The sequence below is a fragment of the Sinocyclocheilus anshuiensis genome, unplaced genomic scaffold (assembly GCF_001515605.1).
Source record: "Sinocyclocheilus anshuiensis isolate Anshui unplaced genomic scaffold, SAMN03320099.WGS_v1.1 scaffold210, whole genome shotgun sequence".
In the NCBI taxonomy this organism is placed as follows: Eukaryota; Metazoa; Chordata; class Actinopteri; order Cypriniformes; family Cyprinidae; genus Sinocyclocheilus; species Sinocyclocheilus anshuiensis.
The window spans coordinates 352267-372970 of NW_015547666.1; the positions used below are offsets into that span (position 1 = coordinate 352267).

General features: G+C 35.6%; 3 protein-coding genes across 3 annotated transcripts in view; 2 read left to right on the forward strand and 1 right to left on the reverse strand.

Annotated features, from left to right (window-relative positions):
* The window catches only part of pdzph1 (PDZ and pleckstrin homology domains 1), a 25999-nt gene extending 20176 nt beyond the window's left edge, over nt 1–5823 (forward strand). Inside the window, exons 10-13 of the mRNA XM_016504936.1 lie at nt 2335–2377; nt 2576–2762; nt 4176–4311; nt 4992–5823. Coding sequence (XP_016360422.1) covers nt 2335–2377; nt 2576–2762; nt 4176–4311; nt 4992–5091 — 466 coding nt within the window. The 3' untranslated portion in view covers nt 5092–5823. The remainder of the gene's footprint in view (nt 1–2334; nt 2378–2575; nt 2763–4175; nt 4312–4991) is intronic.
* A 1134-nt stretch (nt 5824–6957) lies between these two features.
* Nucleotides 6958–14822, reverse strand: st8sia4 (ST8 alpha-N-acetyl-neuraminide alpha-2,8-sialyltransferase 4). Its single transcript, XM_016504937.1, has 5 exons — nt 14627–14822; nt 11640–11768; nt 11186–11443; nt 8996–9289; nt 6958–8163 (listed from the first exon to the last, which is right to left on the reverse strand). Exons 1-5 carry the CDS (start codon nt 14803–14805, stop codon nt 7881–7883), a joined length of 1143 nt encoding a protein of 380 aa, XP_016360423.1. The 5' UTR covers nt 14806–14822; the 3' UTR covers nt 6958–7880.
* A 1061-nt stretch (nt 14823–15883) lies between these two features.
* LOC107702561 (peptidyl-glycine alpha-amidating monooxygenase B-like) overlaps nt 15884–20704 on the forward strand; it is a 53317-nt gene continuing 48496 nt past the window's right edge. The window contains exon 1 of the mRNA XM_016504918.1: nt 15884–15959. The gene's annotated coding sequence lies outside the window, so the exon portion shown is untranslated. The remainder of the gene's footprint in view (nt 15960–20704) is intronic.

Genomic DNA, 20704 nt, shown 5'->3' on the forward strand with positions numbered 1-20704 from the left:
CAAAATGTATATAATGAGCGAGTACATCATGAATTCGTCTTCCAAACCGCGTTTTTGTCTTATTCCGAATCACTTATATTTGGACTATTGTGGCCTGGTCGGGTCGTCACCGCTGCGGAGTAACACATACCTGCGTGAATCGCCATAGACATAAACTTAGAGAAGTAGCTCCGGCTGGAATGTTCTTCCGCGGGATGTGTGCAGTTCTGTTTATTAACCAGGAGAGCACCAAAAGTTACATAGTGCTGCTTTAATGCTGCCATCCTTGCCTTCAGAAGTTTTTTTTTCATAGACCTCCTTGCTTGTTTTTATGCCAGATAAATTCTGTTCTTAAAACTGCTGATTATACATATTTTAAAAGATATTGCCTCCTTAAATAGCCAAGATGATAGACCTATGTGTAGTTAGCTACGTTTGGTTAGCTTGTAGTGTAGTTAACATTTTCAAAAGCATTTCTAGACTATTAACCACTTCAAATTACGAGTACGCTGCAACGTACTTTTAAACATATCGAAAATTCTTGAAGAAAAAAAACTTAAGAAGCAACACATAGATTGTATCTTGAATATACTGTAAGTGAATTGTATTAATACACTTGCAAATATTTAAGCAGATTGTTTTTTAACTTGTAAATATTATTATTATTATTTATTACAGCAAGTAAAAAACTGTGCCAGTGCAGGAAGACAAAATGAACTCCTATTCAAGATACATTCTCTGAAAACAAGTCTTAATATCTTGCCTCACAGTACATTTCTATTTATTTATATTCTTAATTACTGTATGTCTAAACTCAGTTCAGTTTTTTTATATAGCTTCCAAGCAGCTTTACAGAAATGTATGACTCAGTGTCTTGGATGTGATAACAGCCTTATTATATCAGCCTTATGGTGTAATACTGTATAAGTTGCGTTCATCAAATGATGGGGCAAAAATGCCACCGAAATGACCAAAAATGCACCCAAATTCAAGATGCAATGGCCAATCGGATCAGCTCACTTCCTGAATTCTGCTCTCTTGCATAAAAGATGCAGGTACGATGTAAACAAGAGATGAATTTCATAGTGTAAACAGATTCAAGGGTATAATGGGAGTTTTTGCGAGAGTGCAGAACTCAGTGACCTCACGCTAGACTGAAGTCATGCACCGCTTCAATGATGGGCAACGTCCCTTGCTCATGTTTTGTATATAATTTATTCTTATTTTACTTTTGTTTTCATGCTGAGAAGTTAATCTAATGCATAAAAACAATTAACTATTTCATAAACGGTTGTTAACAAAGATAGATTTAATAAGATAATCATAAAAATTGCTCTAACAAAGGTTAAAGAAATGACCCAATGGCGGAAATTAAAATGTGTGAGCTCATTACAGTTTTTTTCAACTGCTTACATTTTCAGAACCTTGCCTCGTCTTTTCAAAACTTTACACACAAATCCAAGAATTGCACACACAGAATGCAAAGTGCCTCACATCTCTTGCAAAATTAAGCAAAATATCACAAACACATCTCAAAAGCAAACATTTGCAAACACCTTTTCCGTAATATTAATTCCTGTTAGATTTTGTGTGTTACACAGAGAATTGTGTGTTGTGTTTTGCAAAAAGTGTTTTATGAAATTGAAAACTGAGTCAAAGGCTGAGAATTAGCGTATGGTTTTGCAGATTTGGTGTGTGCTTCCGGCCTTTGAGTTTCAGGTTTCAGAAATTGTGCGACAAGTAAAGATTTTGTGTGTAAGCAGTTGAAAAAACTGGTACAATCTGATACAATCATCCTCCAGCATCACATAAAGTAGGGGTGGTACTTGAAGGTGGAATCAGGATTCAAAGTAGAAGTGTTTCAAAGTAGTTTCGGTTACACTTTATTTCGATAGTCCACTTTAGACATTCTACTAACTATAAGTAACTTTGTAACTACATGTCAACTACATGTCAACTAATTCTCATTAATTTGCAACTACATGTCTACTAACTCTCAGAGTAGGTTTAGGGTTAGTAGAATAAGTTGACAAAGAAAGTGTTAGAAGATATTAAGCAGACAGTGTACTAATACTCTACTAACTGCTAGTTGACATGTACTTACTGTTAATAGAATGTCTAAAGTGGACTATCGAAATAAAGTGTTACCGTAGTTTCCCCAACACTGAAAGGAATTAGGCTCATAGAGCCTTTCCCATGCAACAAGACTTAATGTTGCTGTTTGCATCATGCCATCCAGCTTGTTTCAGAGGGACTGCCGATACTGTAAGGTGATTAATAACTTGCATACCAAAAAAAACAAAAAAAAAAACATCTGGTAAATAACAAATGCATTTGTAATTGTTTGTTTCTCAGGTGGCTGGAGGCTATGGGTAGAGCAGTTCATCCTATTACACAGGTAACTTCCTAATCATTTGTGCATGCATTATTTGCTGTGGCATCATTACACATCTAAAATTGGGTATTTTGTTCCAAATTTCAACTCTAATGATACAAATTCACAGGATCAATTAATAAACTGAATCGCATTGGCTGAAAGCGACTGATGTTGTTGTGGCAATGCTCATAATGCTAATGATGGTGCTTGTTGAGGCAGAATCACGTGTGGGTGGATGTGACTCGACACAACTCAAACCTGCCCCCTCTGGCAGTCAAGAACCCAGAATGCCTTGGGTTACTGCACCAGCTGGACAGGAGCAAGGACTCATGGGTGCAGCACTACTGTGTACTGAAAGACGGATGCCTCTATTTCTACGCCAGCATTCGGTCAACCTGCGCGATAGGTACGTCTGTTACAGTGCAATTGCTGGAACGGTTCACAACTATGATATGATTATGATTACAGTTAATGGCAAGAAGAATGTTTGTGAAATGTAAACTGATATTTCCTACTGAGACACTACAGCAAAAGATTGACAATTGACTTAAAACCATTTTTTTGGTGGTGAGAATACTAATGGCCTAAGACTTTTGCACAGTGATATTAAGCAGACAGTGTACTAATACTCTACTAACTGCTAGTTGACATGTACTTACTGTTAATAGAATGTCTAAAGTGGACTATCGAAATAAAGTGTTACCGTAGTTTCCCCAACACTGAAAGGAATTAGGCTCATAGAGCCTTTCCCATGCAACAAGACTTAATGTTGCTGTTTGCATCATGCCATCCAGCTTGTTTCAGAGGGACTGCCGATACTGTAAGGTGATTAATAACTTGCATACCAAAAAAAACAAAAAAAAAAACATCTGGTAAATAACAAATGCATTTGTAATTGTTTGTTTCTCAGGTGGCTGGAGGCTATGGGTAGAGCAGTTCATCCTATTACACAGGTAACTTCCTAATCATTTGTGCATGCATTATTTGCTGTGGCATCATTACACATCTAAAATTGGGTATTTTGTTCCAAATTTCAACTCTAATGATACAAATTCACAGGATCAATTAATAAACTGAATCGCATTGGCTGAAAGCGACTGATGTTGTTGTGGCAATGCTCATAATGCTAATGATGGTGCTTGTTGAGGCAGAATCACGTGTGGGTGGATGTGACTCGACACAACTCAAACCTGCCCCCTCTGGCAGTCAAGAACCCAGAATGCCTTGGGTTACTGCACCAGCTGGACAGGAGCAAGGACTCATGGGTGCAGCACTACTGTGTACTGAAAGACGGATGCCTCTATTTCTACGCCAGCATTCGGTCAACCTGCGCGATAGGTACGTCTGTTACAGTGCAATTGCTGGAACGGTTCACAACTATGATATGATTATGATTACAGTTAATGGCAAGAAGAATGTTTGTGAAATGTAAACTGATATTTCCTACTGAGACACTACAGCAAAAGATTGACAATTGACTTAAAACCATTTTTTTGGTGGTGAGAATACTAATGGCCTAAGACTTTTGCACAGTTAGGTATGTGCCTGACCTTACAAATGCTCGACAGGCAAAAATGGAAAGCCTTCCCAGAAAAGTGGAAGTGTCGTAGCTGCAAAAGGAGGGACTAACTCCATATGAATGTCTCTGTATAATGCAATGACATTAAAGTACCTGATGGTCAGGTGTCCCAATACTCTTGTCCAAATAGTGTATATATCAAGACCTACAGTTTATGTTCTTTCATGCAAATGTTTTCAGTTTTTCATTCTAGTATAGCTATGACAGCTAATACAGTAGCTCTCATTTGTCTTGTTGCAGGAGGAATCTACCTGCATGGCTACACAGTGAGGGATCAGCCAGTGGGATCCAGAAGATCTGCTATTGAGCTCAGACCTCCGTCTGAAGAGTTTAAAGTGTTCTACCTCTGCGCGGAGAATGCAAACGAGAACAAGCGGTAATTAACTTGATATTGAATAATGTTCAATCATGCATTTAAAAAGCATTCAGTAAATGCATTAAATCCACTTCATGATGCTAGTCAAGACTGCATGCACAAAAAAACAGTAAAGATTTTGACTATTATTTTACAATTAAACTTTTCGAACAAGTGGGACTGTCAAAAGGGCTGAAAACTTTTCTTTTTTTTTAAATTCAGTCTACAGAATGGCTAAATTAAAAAAATATATCAAAGGAATAGTTCACCCAAAAATGAAAATTTTGTCATCATTTACTCACCCTCATGTCTGTATGAGTAAGAAGATATTTTGAAGAATGCTGGTAATCAAGCAGTTGTTGGTCCTCATTGACTTCTACAGTATTTCTTTCGGAAGTCAATGGTGGCCGACAACTGTTTGGTTCTTCAAAATATCTCATTTTGTGTTCAACATAATTTATACAGGTTTGGAACGACACGAGGGTGAGTAAATGATGACAAAAATTTCATTTTTGGGTGAACTATTACTTGATCTTGAAACGGATCATCTACGAGAAGCCCTTTTGAAAATCCTGTTGCCCATGATATGAAAAAAAGTATGCATTTTTGTATGCAAATCTTAATTTCTGACAGGAAGGCTTCAGGCAGCACATGGGTGAAATGGCAGGAATTACCATCATCCTTTTGTCTTCTGTTTTCAGATGGATTAGTGCAATAAAATCATCTACAGCAAAATGGCTGCCATTGCATCAGGCAATTCAGTACTACATGAGTCGCCCATCCGAGGAAACAAGAATGTGAACAAGACTGATTACAGGACAGTCTGGCATTTCTCAACAAGCACAACTTCAATCCATAGCATGAGGATCTCCTAATTGTCTCTTAAAATTAGATCTGTGAATATCCAGACATTGTGCACAATAAGTTTATTAGAAGACTTCAGGCTAGTTTAATCATGCCAGGTTAGTAGGTTGGGTCTTGGTGGGCATCACTTTGTCCTCAAAAGTGACCAGGTTGATGATGGTGAAAGCTCTTATGCCTAAATGGCTCAAATGCATAGCCTCACAGATGCATGACGCCAAATTAGCATCGAGTGCAATATCAGAAAGTGTAGCTGTACAGTGCTAAAACTTGTAATCAGATCTTTACTGTTTTGATAAACGTCTATGTTGAACTGATCTTGAGATTGGCTTTGAAGTGCATTTGCTCATTTACCAAAACTAAAAGACAAATTGATAATTGAGCGGTATGAATACAAAATAGAACAATTGAACAAATTGAAACTACAATGATCAAATCATCTAGTGTAAATAGTCACGATGGAACCGAAAAGATCTCCACGAATAATATTCAAGTGCTTTTTTTTTTTGACAATGCAGCAGAAGCAAGTGCATGAAGTTGTCATGGCAACCTGTGCAGTGACGGCAGCTGGAAGCATAGAAATAGAAGTAGAAACCATCAAACTCTTTTCTCTAATTCTCTCAGTCTTTCGTTTTAAATGATGATTGTTTAAGGTCCACTTAACCGTTCAGATGTTGCTACAGGTTAAGAAAGAAGGATGGAATGCATTTCTGTAAACCTGTTTGTGAATTCTTACGATGTTTTCCATTTTCAGCATTTGCTAATTATGTAAAGACACTGCCACTGTTATTGTATATAACATACATTTTCTTTAAGGCCAGTTCCTTCAAACCTTTAGTCCTCTTTCGATAGGATGCAGTGGAATATCTGAATTCTTATTTTAGCTCATTTATACATTATTATGACTTTTACTATTCTTTGTATAACTAATGCTACATTTATGGTTTTTTGTATTACTATTTTTATTAGTATTGGACTGTAAAGTCTTCCAGTTTACAGTTTGATAAGATATTTTTTTACAACCTAAGGGAGTATTTATACTTGGTCACTTTATTCATTTTAATTCATTACATTAATCATTCATTTATGTGGCCTGAACAACCAGATTCATTACACTTGGCTGAAATGCATTTCAAATTGCATTCACCTAATGACTGGATAGCTATTTGATCAGTAAAACACATGTAGTGACCAAGTGTAAATATCCTCTAATGATTTCCCTAGAATTTGATGTAGTCTGTTCATTGAAGTGCTTGTATTGCATGTAAAGAGCCCATGAAGCTTGCCAAAATACAGACTTGCATTATGTTCTACCTCACAGAAGCTGTTCTTGTACTATGAGTTTCATGATTACACAGTTTTCTGAAAGAGTCTGACTGGTAAAATACACTATACTGTACTAAAATATACCGTACAGTATATTTTAGTTTATAAAATATACTGTACAGTATATTTTCAATGAATTATTAATTAGTATAATTTAGAGTAATTGAATTACAATAAGATTTTTGTTTTACTGTTTTGGAAACAGGCCCCCATAAGTTAGATTATTTTGCAAAATTCCAAAACAATTCAAAAATATGTAGGCCTATGTCATTTCACAGTGGTCAAGAAATCAGAAATGTCAACATAATCACAGATTCCGGAGATGAAGTTGATTTTTGCTTTAAATCCACAATTTAAAGCTGTCAAAACAAATTAATGCAGCAAGACAAATACTATAAAATGTAAAAACACAAAAATGCTTAAAAACGCATTTAACATCTGTTTAAAATACAAAATACGTTACAATATAAATAAAAGAATACACCGAAGTAGAAAAACAAAACTGTAAATGAATACTCTAAGGCATTGCATGTCTTCATTCAGAGAGGCCTAACGTTATACATTTACATTTTTTGCTCATGTTTTAAGATAAAAATAATTCTGCATCAATAATCTGCTCAGAATGTTTGTACTTAACCCACCGGTAACACACACAATGTAATGTCACATAAATAATGTGAGGCATTATTATATTCAAGTCATCTGTTTCAGGCATGCCAATACAATCTGACATACAGCAGTACATTTGATTGGTCTAAATGACTTTGACAACATACATGTAATACATTCAGTAATCTGTGACTGATATATATACCAGTGGTTCCCTTTTTTAGGTGTAACCATAAGGTTCAACCAGACGTGTTCCTTTTATTTCACATTAATAGAAAATAATTTACACTTATTATTAACATTTCCAGTCAATTAAAAAGTGGATACTGTGGGTGAAATCAGACTCGCCAAGTTACCATATGCTATGACTGGAATTCAACGCAAACTCATAAAACCTTTTTTTTACACACACGATTTTACTTTTGGAGGTTTTTTCCCCTTAAAAGGGATCTGCAAAGAACCTGCTCAAGTAGCTGTTTGGACATGTGTAACCAGGTTGGGAGTCTCTGAATTGTGTGAATCAAAAAATAATTATGTAAAATACAGTATATTTGGCAACTTTTGTGTAAGACATTTTCAGACAAGATCACTTACCAAGATTGTAATATCAACGCACTAAGCAGGACTGTTTCATTTGTCATTTGGAAACAACAGTAGATGGTTTAGTGTGTAAAGCATTGCACTTTCTCTATAGTAAACGAACCAGAAGTGTCACAGGATGACCAGTTTGCAGTTGAAGGCACACTCATTCTCCAAAGCTCGAAACACATTAGTCTTCACTTGAGTTCTGCACGTCAAGGGTGTGTGCATTTCGACGTGGTCAGTTTGAGCGCACCCTTGCTGTGCAGTCTCTTCAGCGTTTTGAACTCCAGCGGCATGCGGTGGGGACCCGCATTCGAAAAATAGCGATATCTCAGTCCGTCATAGTAATGATATTTAACAGGATTTCCGTTGCCATCTTTGGGGAAAGGCCAGAATCCATACAGGTAGATTTCATCACAGAAGCGCGTAGCCATTGTGTACATCAATAATCCAGTAGAGGGTCGTTTGATATTTATCTTATTTGTGAGCCAGTACCTAAGAAATAAACAGACATTGCTAGTAGTTTTTGAATTATCAGTTGGTACCAATTTTCAGTACTATAAATGGTCTTCCATGTATTATGAAATATAAAATCACTACTTCTAAGGGCCAGATTTACTAATAGCTTGTACCAGCGCAAACCGTCTTTTGGCGTTAAAATAGTTACTAAAGATGCACAGTGAAGAATTGTAGCTGAAAAGGCGTGGACAGTTATTTTTGCGCCTGACCTTATTGAATATGCATTTGTAGGTGTTTCCCTTTCAGACGTGAAATTTATGGGAGGAGAGTATTCAAATGGATCACGCAATGCGATTTACTAACGTTTGCGCTAATATTTGCGCCATTATTTAATGACCCAAAAAAGCATGTCTTAAAGCAGGCGGTAATTTGCGCTGCACTTGGTAGATTGCAGTGCTCATTATGGAAATGATCTGGCTGCGTCTGTGTTCTTTAATGTGTGCGTTGTCAGTAAATCACATGCAGAATTTTCCACTCCCATCGGTGCTTTTTTTGCGTTCTAATGCTAATTTGCCCTGTTTAGTAAATCTGGCCCTAAGGGTTTAAAATCTTCCAACTTTTAAAATGTTTTTTGAATTTAATCAAAATTCCAAAATTGATGTCACTTTGATTTTTAACTAGAAAAGCCAATTTTGTCAAGACAAATTTTAAAAGTTTAAAATTTTAAAAATCAAAATGACATCAATTTTGGAATTTTGACTCATTTTAAATTAGACTTCATTACTTATGAATTTGAATTACAGTTCTGCACTCTTTCGTGTTACTTCAGATCAAATGAAAACCTGGAATTGGAAATGTCCTAACTCACCCTCGTACGGCGTGGATCAGGCGGAGTGAAGGATATGCCGTGCGCACTTTGAGTCTGTGTTTCAGAATGAGCTGATTCACGATTTCCACGTGCCTCTCTCCACCCTTCACCATGAAGGCCGGGATCCAGAGCACGCTGTTGTTTAGCTGCTGTAGACGTCGGATGAATTGCACCCGCTGTCGTTCGTCCCTCAGACCCCCAAACACCCGCGGGATCACGGACGGGTTCATAGTGGTGAAGTCTGACCTCGAACCCACATCATCTGCAAACTCCTCTAGAGGAGCGAGGTTACATCTGCTCAGGTATGAAAGAACAGGCAATGGTCAGAGACAGGGCTCTTCAAAAATATGTGGAAAATAAGACAAATTTAAAGAACAAACTAAAAATGAAACTTTTGAAGCTTTTTTCGAAACACAGATGCTTTGAGATATTTTAATACTGCTCTTTAATAATGTGGACTGAGGCTACTGAGCACCACAGAACCACCATAAAAATCACATTCAATCATGTGAAACAAGCCTGAGTATTTAATACAGCATATTTGACGTTAAAGGGTTAGTTCACCCCAAAATGAAAATTCTGTCATTAATTGCTCACCCTCATGTCGTTTCAAACCCGTAAGACCTTCGTTCATCTTCGGAACACACATTAAGATATTTCTGATGGAATCTGAGAGCTCTCTGACCCTGCATAGACAGCAACACAACTGAAATGTTCCCAAGTCCAGAAACGTAGCAAGAGATCTGTAAAATAATCCATGTGACATCAGTGGTTCATCCGCAATTATACAAAGCTACGAGAATACTTTTTTTTCATTTTTGGGTGAACTAACCCTTTAATGCAAGTGCAGATGAGATTCAAAGTAGAGATTATCAGTGAATAATTACTTAAAATTCAAGTGTGTTCTATAAATATAAAGCTGGCTACAAAAGGTCCTCGTACACTGAGTCTGAAATTTTCATATGCGTTTTTTCATATTCGTCTTCTTTTCCTCTCAAAATGCATGCTACGGATGTGAAAAACGAAGAAAATCGAACTCAATCCGATTTTTTTTTATGACAGAAGAAAGTTTCGGAGGTAGTGTGTAAACGTGATTGACACAACATGAGGTCATATTTATTTTTTAACGTGCGAAAATTTCGGATGAATATTTCAGACTCTGTGTACAAGGACCTTTAGAGTGCACAAGTTGTACATGCTATTTATATATATATATGTATTTAATTTATTTTTGGTTTGTTTTTGTTTTTTTCATACATAGCATTCAACATCTTCAGTCACCATTTATTAAATATACCAGATATTAAATATACCTTCATTTTTGTTTCATGAATAAGTCTGGAACAGGAATTATTATTGTTAACTAAAACTAAACCATAAAAATGTCATTACTTAACATAAAACAAAAAGTAACTGAAATGAAATAAAATATAAAAAACAATTTTAACTTATTTTATTTCAGTTAGACAACTAATTTTCTCATTTTCATTTACTTTAACTTAGTACTAAAATAACTAACACTAAATACTAAAAATGTCAAAAACACAGCAAAATTACTACTTTGAAAACAGAAAATATTAAAGTGAAATCCAAATTATATATATATATATTGAAATATATATATTAACTGAAAAAAGGTTAACACTTTAGTATAAGAACCAATTCTCACTATTAACTAGTTGCTTATTAGCATTCCTATTATTAACATATTGGCTGTTTATTAGTGTTTATAAAGCACATATTCTACATCTCTAATTCTACACAATCCCTAAACTTAACAACCACCTTACTAATTATTAATAAGCAGCTAATTAGGAGTTTACTGAGGCAAAAGTCATAGTTAATAGTTTGTTAATAGCAAGAATTGAACCTTAAAATAAAGTGTGACCAAAAAAACAACAAAAAAACACTGGCTTAGAAAGACATGATGTGAGGTTTTCATTTTGGGGTGATAACAGTGAAAATACTGCAGTACTACAGAATGCACAAGTCACGTGAAGCTCTAAATTACTTTGAGCTTTTGTTCCTGGTTCAGATTTCCAAAAATGGGATCAAATAGTATTCAAGCCAAGTTACCAGCGGGAAAACACTGATACAGTGAGAGATAAATGACCATTAGACCTTGTTAGACTGCATGCCTTGCCATAAGACGGTAATGATTAGATCACCGCAAAGAAGTAAGTACTTTACCGTATAACAAAACCATGGCTGTCTATCTCCTTCCCACATCCGCTCTTCAGGAGAACGCCTGAGTTCCCCACCACAGAGCAGGTCTTGAACGTCTTGTTCTTTAGTGGAGAGACTTCGGGAAGTAAACTGTGTAGAGTCTGAGAAACATTGAATGTCCTGCGCCGGTCCAGAACGTAGTGGATGGTATCGCCCGGTTTGAAACTGCTCTTGATAACAGACACATCTCTCTCCGCATCCAAGAAGCGAAGCACGTCCTTCCTTCCACATGTTGAAGCACATCAGGACAATAGATTACTCATTAGTTCATAACCATACCATCCAAACATGCTCTAAAAATGACCCTATGAAGTCATGCTCTGAGCGAGTCATAGCACTCAATATCTCTAATACTCGTCCCTCTTGAATCTGTGCTTTATGTGCTGTATGCATTTTTAAATTCGTGCAGGTTACTCACCTTATGATGGTCACAAGGGTGGCATTGATCTTCCATCCCACTCCCATGTCACTCAGATCACTTAAACTAAAGCCGAACAGTTTCTCGGAGCCGTTGGCCATCAGTCTAGTAGAACTGGGCTCAGACTTCCTGTTCAAATAGAAATGTGGCATAGTAACTATTCGCACAAGTGCTGATAATTCTGTTGGGTTCGACACTGTGTTCATGATTCAATACTCATTAAAGGGGTCATATGATGCTTTTTTAAAGATCATTATTTTGTGTATTTGGTGTAACAGAATATGCCCCGCCTCTCTCAAACGCTTCGTTTTCTATCCATCCATCAATCCATCCATCCATCATCTATCTAAATAAATACATAAATAAATTAGTTCGTTTAAGACATGTTGCCATCAGACTAATCTAATAACAGATAAATATCACTCAACCAAACCTCTTTCCAGAGACCAGGGCATTTGTCACAGGCATTCATTTTTCTCCAAGGACTCTTATTTTGAGGCAGTTGTGGCCTCTTTAATTTGTATTTTGTATGTGTCTTCTTTTTTATTGTATTTATGTATTTATTTTTGATTGGTTTTCTTGGTCATCGATTGTGCATATCAGTGTTATTTTAGTATCAATGATATTGATATTGTTAATATTTTGAATTAGATTTTGGTCACACTTCATTTTAAGGTCCAATTCTCACTATTAACAGCGACTTTTGCCTCCCTAAACTCCTAATTAGCTGCTTATTTATAGTTAGTAAGGTGGTTGTTAAGTTGAAGTATTGGGTGGTCATGCAGAATATGTGCTTTATAAACACTAATAAACAACCAATATGCTAGTAATATGCATGCTAGTGAAAACTGGTCCTTAAAATAGTGTTACCTTTATTTTTATATTTTCCTGTTTCAATTTAAATTTTAGTTAAAGTTTTAGATATTTTAGTACTTCACCTAAATTAGAAATATAGCTGAAATGAAATAAGTGATTTTTAATCATTTATTTCAATTCATGTTTATTTCAAGTAATGAAAATGTTTCTTTATTATTGGTTTTAGTTTCAGTTAACCTTAATAACCCTGGTGCACATCTGCTTCTTGTTCTCATTATCCAGTATATTGTGTTTCAGTTGTCATTTGTCCAGTCTTGTTTTGCTTTGTCTGTGTTTTGTAACAGTCCTGTGTTCCTGAGCTTTGTTTTCATGAATAAATACATTTTGTGTATAGATTTACACCTCTTACAATCCTTCATCCACCACACCGTTACATCATTACACAGCCAAAAATAATAATAATTCCAGTACAAATACCTAAATATTCTTAAACCAAGATAAATTTGAAAATTAATGGGGTAACAAAAAAGGGGAAAAAAACTTAATTGAAGGTTATTTTTCATACCCTATTGGCAGATTTTTGTATTTTTTTGTAAACATAAACTCATAAACTTAAGTTTAATAATTTTTTAGAGAACGACACTTATAGTATGTAATTTTGCTTCTAAATGTATCTTGATTAAATTTTTGCATACTTGTACTGAAAAACAAATATAAGTAAGAAAATATACTAAAAGTTCTTGTTATTCACTTTTTAACAAACTTTTTTTTTTCTTTGAGAGGCGAGTTTGTACAGATCTACAGATATACTGTCTCTGCAAGGCATCGAAAGATTTATATCATATGAAATCAAATCGAAACCTAACAGCAGACTTAACTTCAGAAGCAGTTGACATTTACTCTTACATTTTTCCACTTCTGTTTTTAAATCATGCGCAACGAATCTGCAAGAAACTAAAGGAAACCACATCTGATGAGCAGAAGCTGTCTGCTGTCCTCTCACTTACCCAACAACACACACACACACACACACACACACACACAGAAGCAAAATCACAAAGTCACCTGAAAAGTGCATGTTCTATGTTCATTAACTCAGCTGTGGTGAAAAACTAAAATTGCCCAATGCTGTGCGCGTGTATGCTAAAGTGAAGCCGATTATGAGCAAGTATGAACTTGACCACATTTTTTTCAGTTCCTGGAACAAAACAAGTGCAAGTTTTTCAGTGAGTCATCTAAATTTACCTTGCATTTCAAACTTAAAACATCCGGATAAAACGTACACAAAACTCCATTTCAAGAGTTTTTTTGACACACGCTTATGTTTAAGCATTATAATAATAGATTTACTGATGCAAAGATTTGAAATGTCAATGACAGGAAAGTGTGCCAAGAAAAAAAGTGAAAAGTGAATGTAGGTATGTAGGCCTTTTATACATTTTAGCGTACTTCTTAAACAGCACTACTAATTAAAAAATATATATATAAGTGCAACCTGGATGTAATGTTTTCTGACACTAAATTGCATGTTATTGCAATTAGTTAGAAATTATTTTATTTTTTTTACTTTTATATGCTATGTAATTTCATGTAAGCATTGTCATAATGTAACCTACTGCTGAATGCACTGAGGAGCATTTATGGTAACTAAAATATGTTGTTTCTACTGAAACTTGTTTGTCATGTTATTAGCCTACTATTTGTTATGTTACATAATGATTTTAAAGGGCACTTTTAAAAATGACGGATTTAAGTGTTAAGAAACAGTGTAGCCTACTCTATTAAGTTAATTAATGAAATATTATCTACAAATACAGTTTATTAATATATAAAAGTGTATGAAAATATACTTAAAAGTAGTCTAGGCTATATAAAAATATCACTACAATGGCACATTCAATTAATTACACGTCTTTTTCACAAGGGGGTGTAAGAATAAAATGGCCATTTCGACTCAAACAAAGCACAGTCAGATTGTGAATCGATCTTAATTTAATTGAGATGGAGCAACAGCGGGGCTCGTGAACTATAGTTTACAATAGAAGGTTTATGAAACAAACCATTAAATAAATGAACATAAATGAATGTCTCGTTTAATGAGATGCACATAATCAGACTCGGTGCTCATTAGAAGAGGAGAGGTAATTCTGTAACAGCAGAAGAGCCCTCACCCTGTCAATCCTGTCTTCTGATGCGCTTCATTTCTGCCCATCTCTGTCGTCTTGTAGAATATCAGCAGGATGCTTATGGTGCAGATAGTCCACCGTTTCCGTGTAAGCCGCATTTCACACACGAGTCTTGCGAAAATGTGTGGAGATGAGAAGAAAGCGTGCTCTCCTGTCGCGCACATTACCCATGAACACACACACACACACACACACACACTCTCTCTCTCTCTCTCTCTCTTTCTCTCGCTCTGAGTGACACGTACAGGAGCCAATAACTTCATATAGGCTTCATGCTATTAATAACCTTTCAAACCGAATCAGTCGCGATCAGAGATGGGTAGATTACTTACAAATTGTAATCCGTTTCTGATTCCAATTACATGAAGGAAACTGTAGTTATAACGTTATGCATTACCAGTGTTGGGGGTAACGCATTATTACAAGTAACGCGAGTTACGTAATCAGATTACTTTTTTCAAGTAACTAGTAAAGTAACGCATTACTTTTTAATTTACAAGAGAATATCGGAGTTACTTTTTCAAATAAGTAACGCAAATTTTATCCCATTCTATTAACCAATGTCTTTGCTTCTGACCTTCGATGATCCAGTTCAACCGTACTAATAAGCACAAATTACTCTAGACAACATTTGTGTGTCTTTTTTTATTGCTGAAGTGTGTTGATATTTCTTCTTCTGCATTCTACTGTACGGACGTAAATTTACTTTTCCCTTCAGCCTGAGGCTTATTCATTTCACTTTTGGTGTGAAAAGGCTTTTATATTTGCCAAAAATAGAAATTTTTTATTTTAAAAAACAAACAAGCAAGCCCTGTCCAGATTTAAAAAGTAACGCAAAAGTAACGTAATGCATTAATTTCCATAAAAAGTAACTAAGTAATGTAATTAGTTACTTTTTATAGAGTAACGCAATATTGTAATGCATTACTTTTAAAAGTAACTTTCCCCAACACTGGTTATGATTGAGTCATTGCACAAATCTGTACTAAAACGCAACAGTACTTATGCTTTATTATACTATGTGTGTTTACTGTACCAATCATTTCCCGCTCAAAGATCACTGACGTTTTAAATATAGGCTATCTATGTCCATTTATTTTTCCATTAATTATTTTACCATTTTATTATTTTACTTAACTCTATTCCATATTTCAATTTTAAAAAGTGCTTGTGTTCAATTTATATATTTTAAATATTAGACTGATAACGTTCATCCGTCCACGATCACGCGGTAGTCTCGCACGCTCAGGAGCTCACGTATCGATTACACTGGTCTGACTGACACCGAGCCCGAGCAAAACAAGCGCAGGAAATGAAGGTAAATAACTTGTCGTTTCTGTGAGTAGAGTATATTATCATTTCATGCTCATTTGTTATTCTCACATAAGCCCGTCGTTTGGTCAGTGTTTTCTCAGTTTCTGATCCGTGTCAGAGAAGTCCACTGAACTTCACGCGACGCCAGCGGTTAGCAAAGCTAAAACTTAGCCGTATACTTTCGGACTTGTACTAAATATGTAACATTTAAGAACTTGTTTATTACAACTATTACAAAAGTGTATTTTATAGCAAATGTGACGGTTTATTCTAAAAAAAGAATGGTTACTGAATAAAGCTTATGGATGTGGCTAAAAAGACAAAAGCTTGAAGAGGTAGAAGGATTTAAATACTTGGGAGCAACATTATCCAAAGATGGCTCTTGCACAGCAGAAATCCGTATCAGAATTGCTACAGCAACTGCTGTAATGTCAAGGCTCCAAAAGATCTTTAGAAGCAAAAGCATCAACCTTTGCACAAAGTACCTCCTGTTCAAGTCATTGGTGGTCCAAGGCATGGACACTTCTAGCTGAAGACGAGAGAAGGATTCAGGCCTTTGAATTCAAATGCCTCAGAAAGCTCATGGGCATTACCTATTTAGAGCGAAAAACCAATGACTGTGTCCGGGACAGATGCACCAGCCTGGTAGGCTCCCATGATCCTCTTCTGGCCATTGTGAAGAGGCGGAAACTCCAGTGGGTTGGCCATGTGACGCGCCACAATACCCTCTCCTAGACTAGAGAAATCGGAATCGGCCAAGACAATTGCAATCGGTGCATCTCTATCCAAGACCATTCTTCAGGGCACAGTGGAAGGTGTCAAAGGAAGAGTTGGACCGACAATCTGATGGAGTTGGCTGACAGGCCCTTGCCACAGCTCCTCAAGATTGCTCAAGACAGAGATCATGGAGGGCATTGTCTGCTACTTCTTCCCTCATGTCTCCCCGACGGCCGAATCGGTTAAGGGACTAAATAAAATAAAAAACCACTCCAGTCCAGAGTAAATTTTCAGCATAATTTCATTTTTGGGTGAACTATTCCTTTAAGGGAAAAAATGGAGGGACGACGACACATCAACACCACCTTAATACCAATCTTTTTTATTTTGAGGTAAAAACATCCCATAAATAACACTTCAAATTACCATTGCATGGAAAAAAGACAAAAAAACCCATCTCTTCTTTGCTCTCTTAATTAATATTTGTAAGTGTTTCACAAATATAAGCCATTTGATCGCTCGCAGGGTAGATGGATTGCACAGAAACAGTGACTGTTGACCATCTCTCAACAAGGTTGCAGTCTCTCACAGTTGGATGTGTCTGTCAGAGGAAATCGCTACGGCTGTCACATCCTGTTGACACAATCTAAATATTTACCACGGAAGATGAAAATACCACAAAAAAAAACCCTAAACCTAACCTTTAACCTAAATATAAAATTAACGAATGTTCTATGATGTGCAACATATATGTTACTGTTAAAATCTAAAAGTGTTTCATGACCCATTGAATGAAATATTTTCTTTTTTTTTGTGACTTATTGAACATCAAAAGTTCATTGGTTGCATGCTTTTAGGTTTTTTTGTCCCTTATTAGATTATGTACAATGAAGAGGTAGTAATAAATTACAAGGCCAAATAAAAATGAGTCTTTTTTTAAAGCTGTTTACATGGGTCAAAAAGGATGAAAACAGTAAACAGGAACGATTTATTTCAATTGTATATCTTAAGTTTGAACAGGACAAGCAAAAAATTAATTAAAAAAAATGTGTGTCTACTGCGTTTACACACTGCCAACTTACCAACACAAAATATATTTCTAATCTATATGTAACTGTGTAAATATTAAAAATGAGCAAACACTGCTGTTCAGTAGTTTGGGATCAGTAAGATTTTTTATGTTTTTTTAATGGAGTCTCTTTTGCTCATCAAGGCTGTATTTATTTGATCAAAAATACAGAAAAAAACTGTAATATTGTGAAATATTTTTACTATTTAAAAATAACTTTTCTATTTGAATATATTTTAAAATGTAATTTATTTCTGTGACGCAGCGCTGAATTTTCAGCATCATAACTCCAGTCTTCAGTGTCACATGATCTTCAGAAATCATTCTAATATGCTGATTTATTATCAGTGTTGTTCTAATCTATATGTAACTGTGTAAATATTAAAAATGAGCAAACACTGCTGTTCAGTAGTTTGGGATCAGTAAGATTTTTAATGTTTTTTTAATGGAGTCTCTTTTGCTCATCAAGGCTGTATTTATTTGATCAAAAATACAGAAAAAAACTGTAATATTGTGAAATATTTTTACTATTTAAAAATAACTTTTCTATTTGAATATATTTTAAAATGTAATTTATTTCTGTGAAGCAGCGCTGAATTTTCAGCATCAAAACTCCAGTCTTCAGTGTCACATGATCTTCAGAAATCATTCTAATATGCTGATTTATTATCAGTGTTGGAACTGTTGTGCTGCTGAATATTCTTGTTGGAACCTGCAATACTTTTATCTTTGATTCTTTGATGAATAAAAAAGTTAAAAAGAACAGCATTTATTCAAAAGAGAAATCTTTTCTAACAATATAAGTCTTTTTATCCATTTAACACATCCATGCTGAATAAAACTATTAATTTCTTTAAAGAAAAAATGTACTGACCCGAAACCTTTAAATAGTATAGTATATGTAACACAAAATGTCTATTTTGAATAAACACGGATCTTTTTAACTTTTTATTTATCAAAGAATCCTGAAAAAAAGTATCACAGGCCCCCCAAAATATTCAGCAGCGCAACTGTTTCCAACACTGATAATAAATCAATATATTAGAGTGATTTCTGAAGATCATGTGACACTGAAGACTGGAGTAATGATGCTGAAAATTCAGCTTTGCATCAGTGATAATAAATCAATATATTAGAGTGATTTCTGAAGATCATGTGACACTGAAGACTGGAGCAATGATGCTGAAAATTCAGCTTTACATCACAGAAATACATTATATTTTAAAGTATATTAAAATAGAAAACTGTTATTTTAAATGGCAATAATGTTTCACAAAATTTAATTTTTTTTCTGTATTTTTGATTAAATAAACGCAGCCTTGATGAGCATAAGAAATGTCTTTAAAAAAAACATTAAAAATCTTACTGATCCCAAACTTTTGAACGGCAGTGTATATCTGGGATTTTAAGAGAAACCGATTCAAACACAATATACAACAAATACTCTATAAAAAAAACCCTGTATCGCATTGCTATTGAGTTTAAATACATGATTGTACTGTCTGCACTTTAAAATAGTGCTTGCAAATCGAAAATGACTGAAAATGTATAGTTTTCAACCCAGACCTACCTTGAGCTCTGAAATGATACATACTTCTGTTGAAACCTCAAGTCAGAGGGATTTTTATCTTCATTTAAAATAAAGGGTGATAACCTAATTCCCAGTGAAGAACTACATTACCCATTAGCTCTGAAAAGAGCTCCATCAAAGAGGCTGCTGTTACCATGGAAACGGATATGCAGTAACCTTAAAATGTTCTTGTTTTTTTATTCAGTTGTAAATCGGTAGTTTCGTGCTGTAATGTCGTTTGACCCAAACGCTGCAGTGTTTGGATGGTGTGTGGCTGCTGATGGATAAACACTGATGGATCAATGAGAAGAGAGAGAGAGAGTCATGGGGAATATAACGATGGGAGCTGACGGTGAATGCCTGTGGGTGTGCAGCGGTTGCCATGGTTACCGGGTGTGATGATGATGATGCTGTCTGCCAGCATGCTGGGCTCTCTCTCTCTCTCTCTCTCGCTCTCTCTCTCTCTCTCTGTGAGTCAGGCTGCGCTGAAGCAGCAGCAGTTCATTTCTCATTTTCTGCTGTGCTTCAGATCTTAGTGTGACGAGCGAGTGAGGTAGGCAGTCTGTTATGAATTATTGTCTTTTCTCCATCTCATGTGCTTTCTGTTTAATGCAGTGACTGTATTAGTGTTAGCAGAGTGAATGCTTCGTGAGAAGAGCTGCTTTATATAGTGGGGATTTATTGTGTCAGTGATCATTTATTCTGAGAGACTCTGGATGATCAATGGTGTGTGTTTGAGGAAGTGCAGGGGATCATTAGATACGGCTGTTTGTTTCTGGTACTTGTCTCTATCCATCCGTGATCCATCCACATAACAAATAACGGCTGTTTGCTCTGGATTTCTCTGAGAGTATGAAGCATCACTGGTTGATGGAAAGTGAGATGTTTTCTGTTCAGTTATTTGAGATTATAGTCTGCAGTTTATATTTCATAACAGGTACGGATGACGTGCAGCGAGATGATTCATGCTCACCTAGTGACGCAACTCACTGATTTACAGTTTCTGTTTTGATGTTAGAAAAAGGAAGATGGGGTCAGTTTGTGATGGCCGAAATGCAAATGTACTAATGTATTTTTGAATATGCATGATATTTATGAATGAATTTGTAAAAACAACTGTTCTTTATTACTAGCCTAACAAATAGAATAATCTTAAAGGAGACATATTATGCCCCTTTTTACAATATGTAATATAAGTCCCTGGTGTCCCCTGAATGTGTCTGTGCAACCCTCTACATTGCGAGTAAATCACTCGCATATGCGACTAAATCTTACTCTGCGCGACTAAATGATGTCTAATATTAGCCAATTGCTAATAAATTCTCAGATTTTACTCGCCAGTGTGTGAGTTGGAGGTTAAGTGTAGCACAGATATATTTTCACTCACAGAACA